Source organism: Chanos chanos, chromosome 9 (genome assembly GCF_902362185.1).
Source record: "Chanos chanos chromosome 9, fChaCha1.1, whole genome shotgun sequence".
Lineage (NCBI taxonomy): Eukaryota > Metazoa > Chordata > Actinopteri > Gonorynchiformes > Chanidae > Chanos > Chanos chanos.
Window position 1 is genome coordinate 33,206,213 of NC_044503.1, and position 20,633 is coordinate 33,226,845.

Sequence of the window (20,633 nt, forward strand, 5' to 3'; positions counted from 1 at the left end):
AATCTTTATTTTGTTTTACTACTTTTTACAGCAATAAATGCCTCTGTGAGCACATCTTTTCCCTCCATCCACGGTTCGTGTGGTAGATTTGCACCTCTGCAAAGGCAATGTTCCAGTCTCTAATTAACGGCATTAGATAATTGGCTTCATTTAGAACGTTGGTGCGCTTGGGGAGAAGCAGGTAACAACTTGTTTGTACGGGAAGCCTACAGGGACAGATATAGAACGTTACTGCCAATTTGTCTAGACACAGTAACCGGACCAAATTCGTCTTCTCATTATTTTTGTAGATAGAATATGGTTCATTAAGTGCAATAGGTTGCACAATATAGATGTCTGAGTGACATTTTGCAATCACTGGAATATTGTACTGTCTGTATATATCAAACATGTCGGTGTGAGTTTGAATAAAATGGATAACTGGATTTGTTTGTAATTTTGTTGAGAGTGCAGCTTTGTTTTGTGACAAATATGTAGGCCTATCTCTCTCAATGTAAATATTAACGTTATTGTATAGCTAGTGTCTTTAAATGACTATACTCATTCTAAATGAGTCCAGTTATGTAATGCTACATGAAATATTGAATTATTTTATTTAGACCATTATATATATATTTTATTTGTGTTTATATTATATTATATTATATTATATTATATTATATTTATGTTACTTTGAAACAAAGCAAGAGCTTAATGTTTTATTTAAATCTCATTCACTCATTCATTATCTAAGCCACTTATTCTAATTCGGGTTGCGGGGGATGCTGGAGCTTATCCCAGCATTCATTGGACGAAAGGGCGGGGAAACACCCTGGGCAGGTCGCCAGTCCATTGCAGGGCAGACACACAGATAAACACATTCACGCACTCATTCCCACGTAGGGGCAATTTTAGGCAATTTTTGCCTGACCTGCATGTCTTTGGACAGTGGGAGGAAACCAGAGCTCCCAGAGGAAACCCACGCAGACACAGGGACAACATGCTAACTCCACACAGAAACGACCCTGGCCGCCTGGCCGAGAATCAGACCCGGGACCTTCTTGCTGTGAGACGACAGCACCACCCACTGTGCCACCGTGCACCCCTTGATTTAAATCTGAAGTATTAAATAAATTAAGAAACATGCTTCTGATACCTATAAAGTACTTCAAACGCTAAACTTTGAGTTCCACGGTCAGCACAAAAAAGCTTCAAGAATAAATTCATCAACATTTGTAAAACATCTATGGTCCTATGAAATGGGGGTGGGCATTGGTCGGCGGCTGTGTTTAAGACTGCAGTCTTTTGACAGTACTGGGTAAGACAGACTCAACTGAGCCGTAACAGTGAATTCTGTTCACAGGTGCATGAGAAACTTGCATAGCCAGTACTGAAACTCATATGTAACCATAGTGACACTGCGGTATTGACTCATGTCCACACCAAATCCAGCAGTTTCTGTTGTTCAGACATCAGGCGCCCTGCAGGAAAGAGAATGTGTACCACTGAAACGTAATCCCTCTCTTCTCATAATCTATTCATCCAGTCTGACGTCACCCACAATGAGAATTGCATATTCTCTCTCTCTCTCCCTCTCTCTCGCTCCCTCTCTCTCTCTCATTGGCTCTCTCATTGTCTTTGTGTCTCTTTCTAAAGCAAAGAGAGCCCTTCTCTTTCCCCCTTTGCCAACAGAATTGTTGAAAACTCTTCTTTTGTATGGAGCATGAACAGGAAATTTTTGAGCACTTTAGTACAGGTGAGGAAAAATGACACAGGTAAATAGAGGCGGGGCTGAGCGGAGGGTGGCGGGGTGGGGGGGGGTTCAGGTTCCCTTGTTGATTCTTGAGCATGGGCATCATTTAAAAAGGCTTTTTTTTTTTTGACCTTTGTGCTTGGTCGAAGGGTAATGGGGGAAGGGAAGGATGAATTAAAGAGGTAAAGGTTACATGTTTCGGGACGGACGTAACAAGTCACAGGGGGAAACAAGATAGAGATTACAGCTCGCTCAATTACACTTTGGAGAAATCGTTCATGTGAAGATGTCATAATGTACCAACCCAATCGAGCTGAAAAAAAATTACTACATTTCATTCCTCTGAGTGTCCTAAAAATAAACACACGCACGCGCACACGCACACGCACACACACACACACTCACAAACAAAAGACAAAACAAAACAAAACAAAAAAATCATATATTGCATTAGGAACGAGCATTCTTGAAAATGTCTGAGAGTCTGTTTGTTTGCACCTGTCAGATGACAAAAAGTTTCTTCTGTTAGAAATGCATATGAGGTAAACTGAGATTAACAATGGGAAGGAGGTACATAGTTCAGCAATCCAGAATACATATACACAATAGTGTGTGTGTGTGTGTGTGTGTGTGTGTGTGTGTGTGTGTGTGTGTGTGCATGTGAAAATCCTGTTCATGGGTCTGATGTCCTTGTTGTTGTGAGAATCTACACATTATTGAAAAGCAGAAGCATGAAAAAATGCAGGAGAATGTGTTATGATTATAGGGAAAAAGCTATTCTTTTCACACACACACACATATGCACACACACACATAAGTGTGCGTACACACACACACACACACACAACACCTGCACCTGCTGTGACACACCTTTACAGGTAACAGGTGAGGAAGAGAGAGAGAGAGGGGAGGGGGGGAGAGAAAGAGAAAAGAGCGGACAGTCATCTGTTCTTCTCATTCTTGCATTCACCTGTGGACTTGATCAGCACATCAGCACCAGTAACCATCAGCAGACAGTTTGACAGAGAAAGAGTGAAAATCAGTGAGTATAACCACACTACCGTTAACTCTTCATCAAGTCTCTCAGAGTGATTACTGCCGCGACGGACTCATCTCATATATCTGGCAGCTGAGACAGCACCAGCAAGTTTAAATGCTCAAGTTTCCTCGCAAGGAAAACTACAAAATTAAGTAGTTGCTTGAATAATACTCAGTACTCTTTTTTGTGTATAGCTCAAGTATATGATCCAAAATAATAAGGGGCACTGTATTATTATTATTATTATTATTATTATTATTATTATTGTTGTTGTTGTTATTGTTGTTGCTGTCATTGTTGTTGTTGTTGTTGTTGATGTTGTTCGCAATTCACACGCTATATGCAATGAACATTTAATCAGCAGGTTAAACCATTGTCAGTATAGCACTAACCATAATTCTCGTGTTAATCTTAAGGAAACAAGTAGCGGATTAGCTGCACTGGATTAAACATTATTTCAATTGACTGCAGTGATGGATAGTGACATGGTGTCCACGAAGCCATGAAATGCGAAAGAATAGGCGATGCTTGACTGACGTGGAAACTGTTCGATCCCAGTGGAAGTGGTTGTCCTGACAGGTGGCACAAGCTAAATGTACCTTACAGAGGTGATGTTTTTCTCGCCCCGTTTTAAACGGCGATCCCTCGAGATGTTTCCCACGCAGCCCGTATCCAGGCAGCTTTCCCAAATCCTCCCATGTTGCCCTCGCGACCTTACATCGGCATGACAACAGAAACCATAACGACAGTGGAACATTGCAGAAGAATGGTTAATGAGAGTACAAAGAGTCAAGAGCAGTTCCTAGAATACAAGCGTTTTGAATTTTTGGCGAAAAGCACCGTTCGGGGACTGCAAGCCTCATGAGCTGTGTTTGAGATCTGACATTTGAGTGTGTGTGTGTGTGTGTGTGTGTGTGTTAGCTTCATAAATTTGAATTTGAATTGAATAGACCACGCCCCTTTGAATGTACAATTTGAATCCAGATTTGAATGACCCGAAACGAATCACATTTATTGCAAAGCAAACACACTTGACAGCCATGTGGTACTCAGAAACTTTCGAGAGAGAATAGTCCCCTGCGCGCGCGCACGTGTGTGTGTGTGATTCAGTTCACTGCTTTAATAATTTATTCGGGTTACACTTTGGTAATTGACCGTGCTGGTGTTAGCCAACACCATCCTACTAATTTCCAGCACCATTCAAGCGTACACTTCATTGTCAGTCTGTGATGTCACAATGTACTTTTTTATTCCACGCTCCAGAGTGCTCTCTGGCTGATTCTACAGCAAGAGTGTGATTATTACAACACATCACATTAAATACCTGTTGTGTGCCGTTATCTAAATGACGCTATGGCTTTTTGCGTGTCGGTTATCGTAATATAAGCAGCTGTGTGTGTCATATCACGGAGTCGCGGCATGACCTATCACGGCTGCCACTGCGTCACCGAAATGATGTTGTAAACACATGATTACCATGACCCGTTCTTATGAAATAGGAGATAAATACGCGTGGAGTCAATAAATAACGCATTTCCAAGTGCAATTCCGATTTGTAATAGGAACATTATAGCAAATCCATCAGACTCGACCTTCAAATAATTCATTAACAACATTTTACGTATCATAGATTAATACTATATAAATCACCGTTGTTATACTGTTACGACACTGTACTAATTTCATTTTACAGGAGTATTTGTTTTTATTTAAGTACAGCAAGCCAGTATTGGACTTTTAAGTAATTCATGGTGTCTTTGTTTGTCACACAAGAGGCAGTCCAGTGGGATCTATTCCACCATCAGGGATAACTCTACACAGACATGTCATATGATATTTCTGTAGGAACATAGATACCATTATCCCTTTCATATGCAATTTAGCCATTAATCACGGCTAAACGAAAGAGTATATTTACTATAGCCATGACGAATGTGTGTTTTACTAGATTTCTTCTGTATGAAATGTGATATCCTAAAATACAGGACTCTGTAAAAGGATGTATGAAGATCTATCTATCTATCTGTCTATCTATCTATCTATCTATCAGGGACGGGGCCGAATACGGTATTCGGCAAGGCACAACTAGTAGGTTTTTACGAATATTTATTTCACAAGATATCTTAAAAAGTTATGGGAAGAAAAAAAACAGGTCAAATAGATGGTGTTCCTCATTACGACAGAGTATCTGAGATTTCGAGAATAAGGTCGTAATATTATGAGAATAAAGTCGTAACTGCAGAAGAGGATCCGAGGAGCAGCCTGCCGCAGTGTGGTGTTGATGTGCCAAAAGACTAAGTATTTCGTTATTCATGAAACCTATGATGAAGTATAACTTCACAATATGCCCCCCGTTCTTCATTTTAACGGAGACGTCAGGCTGTTCTTCTGATACTTCCCCTCTGATACAACACGTAGTCTGAAATTACAACTTTATTCGGATAATAATATGACTCTTTCTCCAAAAATTACGTCTTTATTCTCGTGATATTATGACCCTTTTCTCGTAAAATTACGACTTTGTTCTCGTGGCTCCAAATCCATGTGGTTCTTTCCTCCAAATCCGTGAGGTTCTTTCTTCGGAACAGACACAGTTTCTTGCACAATCTTTTCAAAGCCCTGGTACTTGTGATGATGTGGTGCTGATGTTCCAAAACATTAAGTATTTCGTTATTTGTGAGACCTGTACTAAAGTATAACTTCACAAGCTGCTCCACGGAGGAGATTAGCCTACTTTAGCTCTGGCAATGTAGTTAGTAGCTAGTTCACCTGCACGCTGTGCTCACTGCTCACTCAGCCTGCGTGTCACACGGTTACGTCCTCCACTTAGGACTAGTGGTCCACAGTTCACATAGGCATTTATTAGTTGAGAGTTTAGCTGATTGGCTTGAGTGTGGATTAGGAACTGTATGCTACTTTTAGGATGATTTTCTTTTCAGTGAAGTTTGAGGTGAAGTGAAGTTTATACACGTTTATTGCTGGGTTTATGAAAGCCATAAACCAATATTACATTTAAGTGTTCATAAAATTATGGTAATAATTTATTGAAGAACACTCATATTAACACTTTAATATCCTAAAATTAGAAGTGTAATAAATCGAAAACAGGATTGTTACGCCTATTTCCACTTTTATTTGAATAAAAATACAAATACAAATGATTTTGCTGCCTCAACAAATACAGCTATCTATCTATCTATCTATCTATCTATCTATCTATCTATCTATCTATCTATCTATCTATCTATCTATCTATCTATCTGTCTGTCTGTCTGTCTGAGGTGCTTGAGGAGTGGAGGCCATTTCAGTAAAGGTTTAAAGCTGCTGAATGCAATTGAAAAAAAAATGTTCACCCCTCTTATGATACTGTGTTGGTTAGGCCCTGAAATACAGGAGTAAGAAAGTGGAATCCGCCATGTCTCCATGCTGGGGGAGTTTGATACTCATTCCACTGGCCTTGCAGGCTACTGGTAAGCTGTAGTTAATTATCAGCTTAATGTCATTTCTGTCTCTCCAACTAACATACTTCATAATTCACTGTCCCAATAGCATTTGTGAAAAATGACGCACGCCTTTGTCAGTGCAGTGCAGAGTAGTAGGAATCTAAACAACATTGTAAGAGTTTCCCAGAACACTTCAAGGGAAATATAATGTGAAGAAACAAGTTTGTTTGTTTACTCAAATGCATTTACGCTCTTCACAGCCATGCCACAGTATATGATGTCAGCCATGTCACCTGACCGTAACCAATCAGCTGAAGGTTTTCCTCCCCTGCCTCCAAACTTCCATGAAATGGCAAAGACCCTGGTAACTAAGCAACACACCAAACATTAAACCAGCAGTACCTACAGCTTTCATTGTTATCATTGTGCAGTAATCGATGTTTTCGTATTTTTCGCTATTTTAAACCTTTCCCACCAAAATGTTGTTTTTGTTTTGGAATTAGCTGCAGTTTCATCTGCGAAGTCAAATAATCATCAACATAATGCATAAGCATTTTTGTGTTATTTTAAAAAGATTTTTAATATCATTGACTTATCAGTTAATTCAGTTTGTTATCACCTTAGGAACAATAAATAAGGCATAAAATGATTGCTTCTTCCTGCCCTCATATGGAAAGTGAATTTTGAACATTATGAAACCATCTCTCTCATTAGACCGCGAAACTTCAAAACGTCAGCTCTGCAAATACATTTTCAATATCGCTGATGATGAAAGACGGGATTACAATGATCTCTGTTTGATGTCATTGTCTCTGTTTCCCTTTCAGATGATCAAATGTTCCAAACAAGGTGAGGTCAGAATGCACAGACACACACACACACACAGAGACACACACACACACACACACACACACACACACATACACATCTTACCAGTGCTGCTTAAACAGATATGAGTTTGGTTTCATGTCTGTCTGGTCTACTGACTCATTTGAATCAAGATAGGGCCAGACTGAGTGTTTGAATACAGATGTTTGCATAATGTCCACCTGAAATCCTCCTCGAGGTCGGACTGAGGTCAGAGAGCGCACGTCAGTTTCCACAGAGCTTATGGAAAATTCCGGAAATTTGAATCTCAGGACAGATGCGATTAAATACGTATGCATTATTCTCTTATCACACAGTTGCAGCTGTTCAGAAGGAAGCAAATTTGCCTGTACTAAATCAACTCTGAGCATTCACTGTGAATGATAAGAATGGATATGTTTTGTGTTTTCAAAACTCATCCACACTCATCAGAGTAGACCCAATGAGAAGAAACTTTGAAAACAATGAGTTCTCCCAGTTATACTGTCTGAATGGTTAACAAATTACTGAAATAAACTCGAGTTCTTCAGCAGTAAATGCAGCACTTCTAAGACTATTTTGCACTAGAATGTTTTATTAAAATGTATTAAAATACACTAGAAGACCTATGCTTAGAAGAGAGGTGATTCAAACAGATAAAAAACATTTTTCAGTGGAATAGATTTGGTGGGGTATTCCAGAAAGCTGGTTTAGTGAAAACTCTGAGTTAGTTAACTCGAAGCAAGTAGTAAACCTCCTAATAGAAGAGACTTATGACTTTGTTTTGCTAGGAGAATTAAGCCAGCAGGCACTGCTATTAGGAGGTTTACTACTTACTCTGAGTTACGAATATGAATATGAATACGAAACACTTTATTAATCGAGTGAAATTCAAGTTAACTAACTCTGAGTTTTCACCAAACCCACTTTCTGGAATACCCACCTTGGAGCGTTGCATTGTTTTTGTCTAACTGTCTAATTCCATGGTTGCTATGTTACAGGACACCAGGTTCCACCCATCATGGGCTACTTCAACAGGTTGAGAGCCAACACAGCACAACACAACACAACACAGCATAGCACAACACAATGCAACACAACGCAACACAACACAACACAACACAGCACAACAACAGCCAAAAAACAGCATGCAATGCAATGCAAGACAACACAACAAAACACAGCGTAGCACAACAACAGCATGCAAAGCAACACAACACAACACAATAAAACACAACACAACACAACACTCTTCACTCTGACACTCTGGGTCAGAGGAATCTGTAGATCTAAAGCATTCACCATAAAATCACCATTCATTTGTTTAACAAAAAAAAAAACCCTCGTCAGAGTGTATACTAATGAACAACACTGCAATAACAATTCATTTCCTAAAGTATATGAAAAAGGACATAAACCCTCTGTTTGCTAAAAGCATGCAAATGAACTCTGCCCATGTCCATCTCTCTCTCTCTCTCTCTCTCTGTCTCTCTCTCAGCTCTATGTCAGTGACAGACAGGATGTCACCACACCCAGGAGCTGTCTTTCACTCCATCCTCTCCTCCGTCCCCCAAGGTCCTGTGCTCCGCACCAATCACAACCCCAACGACACCACAGGACCCCCCGTAGACGAGGCAGACTGGGTGACCGCACAAACATACACACACACGAGAGAGAGAGAGAGAGAGAGAGAGAATGTGGTAGGGTAGGCCGAACAGGGGTTCAGGTTGCCCAAAAACACACAAAATGGCTCCGCCGCAAATAGGACTATGGAAGAGAGAGAGAGAGAGAGTTCATATTCATTTGAATAATGAAGTGGTAAATCTAAAGGACTTGACTAATGCTCAAATGTCCCTCTCCTTCTGTTTGCTGACCCCCTGCCCTTGTCCCGCCCCTCTCTGATGTAGAACGTAATGGAGAACATGTGGAACTGCAGCAGTCTACCACAACTCATCGAACTCATGAAAAATACCACGGTCAGTGCCAATCTGTCTGTCAATCAAATCCTCTACTCCAATCACAACTTGAGTTTGACTTTTCTTCTCTCGTCCATGGATTAATCACTTTCTCTCTCTCTCTCTCTCTCTCTTGTTCTTTCTCTCCATCTCTCTCTCTCTCTCTCCATCTCTCAATCACTTTCAGAATAGTCCGCGTTGTTTCATGCGAGCATTTGCAGCTCCTCTTGCCTGGTTGGTTGTGTCCCAAAAGGGGGCGAATGTCGACGCAGAGGTTCTTGGGAAATTGCTGTGGGCAGCCAAACCCCTCCTAGAGACCATGCCCCCTGCTCAGATAGACCTGCCCCCCAATCTGGACAACCCTCGTCTGGATGAAATGTGAGTGTGTGTGTGTGTGTGTGTGTGTTTGGGGGGTGTGCGTTTGTTTGTAACACTGTGTCTCTTTCTTTGATTCTTTACATTGCTAAACTATTTAAAGTTCAAAATCAATCCTTGATTTACTTTTCTTTCTGTCTTTCTTTCTTTCTCTCTTTCTTTCTCTTCTGTTTACTCACTCTCTCTCTCTCTCTCTCTCTCTCTCTCTCACCTTTGTAGGATGAAGCTGTTTAGGGAGGTGTTTAGTTCTTTCTCTGAGGAACAGAAGTCCAGGATCAGAGATTGGGTGAAAGAAAGAGTGGCAGAGAACGAATTCCGCTGCACCTTAAAACCACAAAGACTGATCATTGTTCCCCTGCCCAGTGACCCAAAACCCTCAGGCCTCAAACCCACAGACACAAGGCCTCCACAGCTGGCAAACATGAAACCAATGGCGGGTGAGTCAGACATGTAACTCCTCATCTTTAACAAAGCTAATGGCCATGATCGATCATTTAACTTCTCTCTCTCTATCTGTGAAAAAAAAAAAAAACGCTTTATGAAATTGCATGTTTATGAGTCTTTACTTAGTCTGCTTGTTTGTTTTTTTTGTTTTTTTTGGTATGAATAACCGTTTTATCAATTTTCCTTATTGATCCAGAGAACAACCAATTGAATGGTGGCCAAGCAGAGATAGACAGACAGGGTGAAAAGGGGGCGAAAAAGGGACAGGGGAAGCCAACGTCGGTGAAAACAAAGAGAGCTTTAGAGGAGGCGGAGGAAGGAGCGAGAGAGGAAGAGAGAAAAGAGAGGGAGAATGGAGAGGAAGGAGAGGGTGAGAGAGGGAACTCAGGGAAGAAAGAAAAAGAGGTGGATGAAGAACAGAGCGCAGCAGAAGGAGAGAAAAATGAGGAGAGCGACGTAGAGGGAGGAGTCGTGGCGAAAGAGGAGGGAAGTGTGGGAAAAGGAGGGAGAGAAGAGGAGAGAGGAGAAGAGATGGGGAAAGAGAACGAGAGCATGGTGGGAAAAAGAAAGAAAACACACAGTGGAAGTAAAGGGAAAGGGAAAAAGGAAAAGGAAGGAGAAGGAGGAGTGCAGGATGAGGGAGCGAAAGAGGAGGAGAAAGGGGAGAAGGGGGATGTGGAAGACAAAGGAAAAGATAAGAGTAAGTTTTCTTTTTTTAAAGTACTGAGAACGGACCAGAGGGGGATGAATAGAGGCTGTCTATTCATTGGAATGTATGTGTGTGTGTGTGTCTAAGTGTGTGGTGTGTGAAAAGAAGAGAGAGAGAGAGAGAGAGAGAGAGAGAGAAACTCCTCTGACATCTGCCAATGATGGATGCATGAAACATCAAATATTTCTGCATGTGCATGTGCATACATTTCTGTGCGTGTGTGTGTGTGTGTATGCATTAGTGCTGTAGCATATGCCAAATGTTGAAGCTGCCTGTTAAAACCGTGTGGTGTAATACACATGTTATTACACCTCCATAAACACCAGCCGGTGGAAAACGACCTCCAGAGAGAGGCCTGGAGGGAGAGAGAGAGAAGACAGAGGCAGAGAGAGAGAGAGAGTGGGGAGCGGAGAAAGAGGTGGATAAATGGAGAGAAAAAGATGAGTGGGGACAGAAAGAGTGGGAAGAAGGGATTGGAGAGATGCACACAGAGAGTAAGTCTGATCTACAGAGGAGAGGAGAGCACAGTGGAGGATGAATAGATTCATGTCTGTTCATTGGCAAAAAAATGTGTTTGATGACTGAGTGAGTGAGTGAGTGTGTGTGTGTGTGTGCGTGCATGTGTGTGTGTATGTGAGATGAGATGGACAGCTGATGTGAGATGACAGTGTCTCCTCTGGATTAAAGGTGTCTGTTAATATGTGTTTGTGTCCATTTCCCTACCTCATTCATCTCTCTGTCTGTCTGTCTGTCTGTCTCTCTCTGTCTCTGTCTCTCTCTCTCTCTATTCCCCTCTGTCTCTCTCTGTAGGTGACTCTGATCTAAAGGCCTGTTCTCCCAGAATGCCCTGGCTGAAGGCTAAAGTGCTGAGAATGATGGGACGCTTTGTTTCCCAGTTGCCCCCGCAAGACATCAAGACTATCCCACAGAAAGAGGTATGTGTACACACACACACACACACACACACACATACAGTACAACACATATTAACATAATAACCACAGTACACAAACATCAAGACAAATTCTTAGACAGATTTTTTTTATTACCAAAAATGACATCAACTCAAAGCTCTGTCATTACACCCAAAGACTATACCATGCTAGTACAACCTCTCTCTCTCTCTCTCTCTCTCTCTCTCAGCTGTGTGAGTTTTACGAGGCGCCTGAGTTCCCCACATCCTTCCAGGCAGTGGGGGAGGTACAGCCCTCCCTGGGTAGAACTCTCCTCACCAGACTGAGACGGGAATGTTCTCCTGACCATCAGAACTTTCTCCAAAACATGGACAGGTGTCTGAACGTGTGTGTGTGTGGGGCTGGGTGGGTGTTGGTGTGATAGATAGATAGATAGATAGATAGATAGATAGATAGATAGATAGATAGATAGATAGATAGATAGATAGATAGATAGATAGATAGATAGATAGATAGACAGATAGATAGATAGATAGTTCATGACTTCCAAATCTCTCTGTGAACTAGGCTTGGTTCTCTGGCCTGTTTCTATGATGACGACACCTCGTCTCTAGACGTGAGTCAGAGTAAGAAGTTTCTGTCTCAGCTGAAGGAATGTCATACCTCTGCCACTGATAAGGTCAGCATTTTCCTGTAACAATATCGCCCCCTGCTGCTTCTGTAAGATACTGCAATTTAAGTTTATCTGTTTATATATTTACTTTTACACTGACCTCACCTTGATTTTAACTGCATCTTCTCTCCTCTTAGATTAAGAAACAGCTGGTGAAGAAGTTACTTGCGACAGGTGAAAACTCTCCAACCCCGGAGTTGCTCCAGTCCCTAGGTCCAGGGGTGTCTGTTCTGCCCCCCTCCACCCTGTCCAAGTTCAGTCCAGAGGCCCTAAAGAACACTCTGTCCAGCCTGAGTCAAACCACCTGGAACCCAGCTCAGGCTAAAACCCTGGCCAAAGCTCTGCTCAATGACTCTGAGGTACAACCAACCTAAAGGCCAGCAGAAGTGAAAGACGTCTGGCTTCTATTCTTGACCATATTTTGTTGTTGCTTTTGTTTACTTACTTGTTTTTTTTCCTTCTTCTTCTTTTCCCTCCTTCCCTTCCTTCCTTTTTTCCCTGTGTGTCATCCATGGTCACATCTGTCACGTCTTTTCTGCTGTGTCATCTTCTCTCTCTCTCTCTCTCCCTCTCTCCCTCTCTCTCTGTCATAGAGTATAACAGGAGTGAAGCTGCTCTCTCTGGGGTCAGTGGTGAGAGGGGTGGGCAGTGCCATCCTTAAAAAGGTCAAAGCAGAGGGGCTTCTGGGAAGTGAAGGCCTACAGAGTGTGAGTGAGAAGATGTCCTCCCTGCAGAAGAAAGCTCTGCTCAAAGGGGTAAGATGGAGAGAGAGAGAGAGAGAGAGAGAGAGAGAGAGAGAGAGAGGTTTGAGTGAGCATGAGAGTGAATGACTGGGGGAGAGAGAAAAATGGGTTATGTAGAGAGAAATGGAATGAAGAGATCTGGACAGAAGGACATAGTTACAGAGCAGTCTGACCTCTGTCTGTCTGTCTGCCTGTCTGTCTGTCTCTCTCTCAGCTGAGTGATGGTGTGAGTGTGCCTGAGCTGGTGAAGAAGGCTCCAGATTCTCTCCTGTCCACTCTGTCTCTGTCTACTCTTGATAAAGCTGATCTCAGCACAGTGGATGAAGTGGGAGGCCGCAGCTGGACCCGAGCTCAGGTACAGAGAAAGGACACACACACTGACACACACAAACATACGCACGCACACGCTGAAACACTCACTCATACAAACACGCGCATGCACACACAAACACACACGCACATACACGCACACACACACACACACACACGCACACGCACACGCATACACACGCAGACACACAGACACACACACGCACACGCGCACGCGCACACACAGACACACACACACAGTAACACAGTTATTACAGTAATAGCCTTTTCACTCCTTCTCCCCTCTGTAGTCCGCTTTCTTAGTGAAGAAGATTCTTGGAGAGAAGGTTAAGCCGGGGCAGATACGGTGAGACAGACAAATCGCAACGATCACATCCTGACACTAAATATACCTAAATAAATTAATGATAAATAATTTAACGACACATTGTATTCCTCTGTTTAAACATGCTCTTCTCCTCAGCTCATTAGACAAATTTACCAAAGTCACCCAGTGTATGTTAGTGGGAACATTTTTACTGCACAAAAGCTTAACCAACTCAGTCCTCTTCTTTGTCTTGCCAAAACACAGATACTGGCAAGTAGACAATATCTTATGTCTGACTCTGTTGACACCCCAAACGGATCTGCTTAGTTTCACCTTCAGTTTTACCTAAGGACTACACTCTGTTTACTCAGTCCATGTGACATGGAATCCATGGGTTCTGCTGAAGTTGTTAATGAGAGAGAATTAACCGTGTTTAAATGAGAGGAGTTGTAACTGTGAGGCTGTTCTTTTGTTTTTGTTTTTGTTTTTTTTTTTGAGCAGGAAGCTGGGGAAAGCTGTACAGGGCCTGACCTGTGCCATGATTGACAGCGTCAGTCAAAACGAAACCATGGAAACCGCACAGGCACTCTCCGAGTCTTCTGATTGCCTCTCTAAAACTCAGGTACCTAAACACACAACCATCTACCCATCCATCCATCATTCCATCCATCATTCCACCTACCTATCTATCTATCTGTCTGTCTGTCTGTCTGTCTGTCTGTCTCTGGTTTAGGTACGCTGTGCAGCCAAGAAGCTGTTTGCCAGTCTGGAGAGACAGAGAGCGTCTTATTTTGCCAATGTCACTGACTCAGAGCTGCAGGCCATTCCTGTTTTTCTTCTCATCCACTTACCGTGAGCTTCATCATCCTCTTCCTCACTGCTATCGCTAACGAAGAACACTCTTTGAAATCAGAGGCAGAAGTCGCCAGTTTTGATATCTTAGCTGTGATGCATTTTCTTAATGACAGTGTCTTTCTTCTTTTCCACACACCCACACACACACACACACGAACACTCAGAGTGGGACAGATCGCGCGTCTCCCGGATGCCGTGTGTCCTCGTTTCCTGGAGATGATGAGTCAAGCGAACCTCTCCTCTCTGCCTTATAATGCCCCACAGCGACCTGCTCTGACTGCCAAAGCACTGACCTGTCTGGTAACACACACACACAGACTAAGACACACACACACACACACACACACACACACACACACATACACACACACACACATACACACACAGACACACACACACATTCACACACACAGACACACACACAGACAGACACAGACACACACACACACACACACACACAGACACACACACACACACACACACACACACACACATACACACATTCACACACACAGACACACAAACACAGACACACACACAGACAGACACAGACACACACACACACACACACACACAGATACACACACACATACACAGACACACACACACACACACACAGGCAGTCCTAAATTATCCTCCATCCACTGATCCAGGGTAAGAACATGTCGAACCTGTCGTCTGTGGAGGTCTCATTCCTGGGGTCGTTGGTGTGTGAGATGAACGCGTCTCAGGTGTCCTCTCTGTCCCCTGACGTCCTGAACATGACCCTGCTGACCCTGGCCTCCTGCCCCCGCATACCACCGCAACACCGCCCCCAACTGTACACCCTCGTCGTAGACACGTTTGGGTAAAAGCCCGGGCTCTTACTGCAAAATATCACGAGACTCCTTCAGAGCCATGTCTTTGATACTCCTCAGAAACAGCTTTGGATTAGGCTATTAGTTATATAAGATGTTTTAAAAGTCTTAACTTTCTTGTTTATTTATAACTGACTGGCAGAAATAGAAAAACAAAACTATACATACGCTATACTACGTGTGACAGATAAACTGACAAAATGAACTGGTCGATTTATTGCCCCAGGGACCCCTCTAATTGGTCAGAGGATGACATGACATCACTGGGGCCCCTCCTCCTGCTGAACGGCACTACTGTGAAGTCTCTACCATATAAGGTAATAGAACAGTGTGCTGAACAAGCTGAAGGAATGTTATTTTCTCCTCATTCCTGTTGTTTCTTCCCATCTGCCTTCTGCAATAATGTCCTCCCTTTCTCTCTCTCTCTCTCGCTATCTCTCTCTTTCTCTCTCTTTCTCTCTCTCACTCTCTCTCCACCCTGTAGCCCTGGCTGAAGTCTGCTCTGTCCTACCTGTTGGACAGCATGCCAGAGGAGCCAAACCTCTCCATCCTCCGCTGGAAGATGTTCACCCTGACCACCGGGGGAGCCGGAGAGCAACCCCCAGCTCAGCGCCGCAGGAGGAGAGAGGGTGTGTGTTAAAGAGAGAGAGAAAGAGAGAGAGAGAGAGAGAGAGAGAAAGAGAGTGTTTTTATTTCCTTGGATAACAGCAACACAGTAATAGAGCCAACTCCCCTGCTGTGTTTTCACTGAAACAGTGCAGACAGGAAACATGACACTTCTCTTTTCTTGACAGACATTCATCATCTCTGTCACATTTTCTTTCATCTCTCTCTCTCTCTCTCTCTCTGTGTCTCTCTCTTGATGTTCCCCAGTCAACTCGTTACTGGAGCCGACCGTGTCCCTGATTGAGGAACTGGGGGAGGGGAACATGTACTGGAGTCCAGCCCAACTGGCCGACATGAGTGTGCAGACCTTCACAGACACTGTGCCCACACTGGGAGCAATACACAACTACACAGCAGAGCAACTGTCTGTGCTCAGAGAGAAAGCCATAGAGGTATACACACACTCATATAACCGCACGCACATATACACACACACACATACACACACACAAGCCCCATGCTTTCTGAACAACATAATTGTAGCACAGGAGAGCTCAAGAGAGCTTTATGTGTGTATGTGTGTGTGTGTGTGTATTGCAGGCCTGGGGTCCCGTAGCGTCGCTGAATGAGTCTAAGATTGTGGAGTTGGGGTGTGTGTCTCAGGGCTTCACGCCTGAGGAACTCCAGAATCTCAGCATCAGCTCTGTGGACACACTGGAGATACTGTCAGCCTGCCGCTGGAACCAAACACAGGTAACACACACACACACACACAAAAAATACACTCGCAGAGGCAGACATGATGATGATGATGATGGTGATGATGATGATGATGACGATGGTCGTGTACTGGTCTTCACAGAGGGAGGCCATGTGGCGCGGCTTTATGAAGAGGACAGGGATGAATGTGTCCAAACTGGGATCTCCGGAAATAGTGGGACTGGGCCAGTTCATTTGTGGGATTAGACCTAACGAAACAGAACAGCTTCAAACAGACGCATTCAGGTGACACACACACACACACACATGCACGCACATGCACGCACACACACCGACAAGGGACTCGCTGATGTTAAGATGTTAAGGTTACATACATAGACATTCATTTTTCTAAACTAACATTCACAATGAAAATATAGTGTTATTTAAAAATGTGTTGTGTGTGTGTGTGTGTTAGGGAGTCTGTGGAGGTTGTGGGTTTTGTACACTGCCCTCTGAACATGATGGAAAAACTAAAAGACAGAGCAGTGGCTGTGTTTGGGGATCCGTCCACCTGGAGCGAGGCCCAAGTCAGTGCTATGGGCAATCTCATTGGTCAGTCTGAATCACTTCACTCTGATCTCATCACATCCAGAGCTCCACAGGGTGGACGAGATGACTCACATCTCTCTCTCTCTCTCTCTCTTTCCTCTTAGCTGGTCTGAATGCTTCAGAGTTGCAGAGGCTCAATGCCTCCGTCCTGCCATTCATCAGTCAGTCTGCTATTCCTCTCATTCTTCCAGGTCGCCTCGCTGTGAGTTTTTTTTATCCCTCTTTGTTTTTCCTCGCATGTAAAAAAAACAAAACAAAACAAAACTTGCGCTCTCTCTGTCTTTATTTTTTTTCTGTCTCTTAATCTCCCTCCTCTGTCCTTTTCTCTCTCTCTCTGCTTTTGATCAGGCACTCTCAGTAAGCCAGCTGAGGGCCATGGGTCCTGACAATGCTGCCATGGTGACAGAGGCTCAGCGGGCGGGATTTACGGAGACCCAGAGATCGGCATTGGCTGAAGCTGAGGGCACGTCCTACTCTCGTAATGAGGAGCCCACCCAGAGTCCCCAGAATGCATTGCCACAACAGGGAGGTGAGTGTTCTCTGACCAGAATACACAGACCGAATATAAACAGCCCTAAAGCTTCAGATACATGGCCAAATATGATAGGTAATTTGAAGGTAATTTAAAGTGCGCTTTAATTCAAAGGAAATAAATACAACTCTTTCCTCTAGGGGCGCCGAGAATGAGCACTCTGGGAATTGTAGTCCTGCTTCAGCCCCTCCTACTGATGCTGCTGGGATTTGTAGGCTAACTAGATGATCGCGCTCATGTTGCACTGACAACTAAGTTAGTGAGGTTTATGAATTGATATTTAATAACGCAACGAAATCTCTATAATTTTCACATGGCTAATGACCAGAGGCCTTTTGCTTAGCGTATAGGTATGTATCCAGTGAATATATACATATATACATTTATATACATATATATATATATATATAAAACATTTTTGCTTAGTGGCTAGGTTTGGTATGCATTTGAATGAAAAACTACATGGGAAAACAGATCAATTTATATTTAAGTACAGATATACATATATTATTACATTTCAATGGTTTGGAGATATAGAATATAGAATAATGACTAAGTCATCCTCTTCACTAATCAAGGCTCTATGTCCAACACGTGCACTTTGATACAGTAATGCAATTAGCATTAGTCCGTTTACATCCGACAGTCATTTTTCTCTGCTTGCTCATTCTACGCACTATAAAGCAAACCTAATTTCAAACTATTCCGTGACCTTGCATATAAACCCTACAAAAATTAATACTACTAATGAAAATTAAAAAAAAAAAAAAGTTTCTGTCTCGAACAGTAACAGTCCATGACTAAACGAAGAGGCTGTTGGATTATAGATGGACTTGGGGTCCTTGAGTGACGATAAGTCTCGGACTTGAGTGCGACTGGAATGATGGGACAAGAATAAACTTTTACTTTTTTGTCGACGAATGCGTTTTGTGTTTTTCTTTAAAAAAAAAAGGCAAATGTGTCGTCCTAAGCACTTAACATGACTACACGCTCGATTTGTATTCAAGCCTGTCCTGAAAGTCACTTTTGAATAAAAACGTCCGCTGAACGGATGAATGTCGACGTAATGTAAATGTGTCGCGTGGTACCGCGTGTCACATAAAAGCAAATACTCAGGCACTGTAGTTTTTTTTGTTTGTTTTTTAATATTACAATCACCTTTCTTTATTTACACAAATCTGATTTTTAGAAACAGGTTATGAGTTTTTGACAAAAAGGCAAAGGGGAATAAAAAGCAAAAAAGAAACATGTTACACAATCATATTACAAACTCTAAAAGAAAAGAAAACAAAAACACAAAAAAAACGAAACAAAAAAAAAACAGGAAAAGATCAGTTGCTGGTGCCCAAGAAATACAAGGCTATGAGAGAGACAGAGAAATGAGTCTATATCTGATGATTCTGTGGACCAAAGATGATAAGAGACAGACATACAAAACAAAAAACAACAATAAGTTACAGAATCCCCCCCCCCAGTAACCCTTGACACGAACTAAACTCGCATTCGGTTTTGTATCGGCGTTGTCACGTGTCCTCCCTCTCTCCATTCTTTCAGCTCGTTCCTGCGAATCCCAATCAAGCCATTCTAGTTCTTTTGCTAGCACCCACCCCCCTCCCCCCGCCCTTCTATCTAAACAAAGATAATATTATGCTGTGAAGTATCTTCCCTTTTCGTTATTCTTTCTCTCGTCCACGTGAACACATTCATAAACAAGCGCGCGGGGGGGGGGGGCGTGCGCGCGCGCCCAGGCCGACGATGTTCCACACCCTTGTCTTTTACCGTTAAAACGTCCAACCCCCATTGACGTTTGAGGGCGTCTATAGCAGTGTTTCGCTCCGAAACAATCAGAGTCCCCCTAACGAGACCCGCGGAGACTCTTGTTTTTTGTTTTGTTTTGTTTTTTTTGGAGTTGGGGGTGGGGTGTCGACGACGGTTAAAACGGCGAGTGAAATTTAGTGTGTGAAAAACACAATTTTGCAGACCGTTCCTAGATCCGGTGCCTTAGTAGTAGTCTTTCATTGCGCTCCTGCTAAGAATAATAATAATAATAATAATAATAATAATAATAATAACCATAATAATCGTCATCATCATCATAATAATACGTTAATAAAAATCATTATTGTTATTGATGAACATGATGAATGGTGAAGCTACACGTGCGTTTTTCTCAGTTTTTTTTTTTTTTTCTAAAGTTAAGCGTACACTACAAAAAAAGCATCAATAGTGAGAAGACTGCCACCGAGTTTTCACGTTTATGTTCATTAGAGGACCCAACACGCACTGTTCGAATATCTGTGGACCAGCGGTGCCAGTCACAGCGTATAGTACATACGGTCAATTAAAAAACAAACAAACAACATACCGATGCCCACAAAACAAACAAACAAACAAACATGTTATTAAAAACACAACATGATATCGAGAAAAAAAAAAAAAAAAGACAAGTTCTTAAGCAAAACCAGATACAAGTATTAATAGAGTAAGAATTTCATTCCATGTTATAAATTAAGCTATTTCACATTAGAAAACAAAAACACACACACACGCGCACTTATATGTATATGTGTATATATGCATACTTTATATATATATATATATATATATATATATAAAGCATCAAGTCTGAGGGTAGGGGTATTCAGGTTAAAAAAAAAAACAAAAAAAACGTCAAAATCAACTCCTGGCCTGACTTCAAATTGTAAAGGAACAGACCCCAGTGTTGACAAGAAAGATTCTCCGTTAAACAAAATGAACTAGGCTCAGTTACATGTGGGTGGAAGAGGGAAGACATCAGTCACCAAAGAACAAAGACTTTTCAGCCGTTTATCAGCACTCTTAAATATCATTGCCCCCTTGAATTGAAAATATCTCCATTGCCGTCGCTTGAAAAAAAGAAAATAATAATTAAAAAAAAAAAAAAAAAAAAAAAAGAGAGAGACCCACGCACACACACACACAC

The 20,633-nt window shown here is 42.4% G+C and overlaps 1 protein-coding gene across 1 annotated transcript; it reads left to right on the plus strand.

The window, feature by feature from the left end:
* Window positions 1–6,491: 6,491 nt before the first annotated feature.
* otoa (otoancorin) lies at window positions 6,492–17,891 on the plus strand. The gene is made up of 26 exons (XM_030785465.1): window positions 6,492–6,578; window positions 7,042–7,063; window positions 8,636–8,703; window positions 8,968–9,036; window positions 9,203–9,393; window positions 9,610–9,827; window positions 11,354–11,478; window positions 11,687–11,832; window positions 12,025–12,136; window positions 12,268–12,489; window positions 12,724–12,885; window positions 13,088–13,228; window positions 13,494–13,549; window positions 14,012–14,132; window positions 14,244–14,362; window positions 14,530–14,665; window positions 15,019–15,212; window positions 15,449–15,539; window positions 15,707–15,851; window positions 16,096–16,280; window positions 16,429–16,581; window positions 16,691–16,833; window positions 17,006–17,142; window positions 17,244–17,341; window positions 17,488–17,668; window positions 17,812–17,891. Exons 1-26 carry the CDS (start codon window positions 6,492–6,494, stop codon window positions 17,889–17,891), a joined length of 3,402 nt encoding a protein of 1,133 aa, XP_030641325.1.
* Window positions 17,892–20,633: the final 2,742 nt, after the last annotated feature.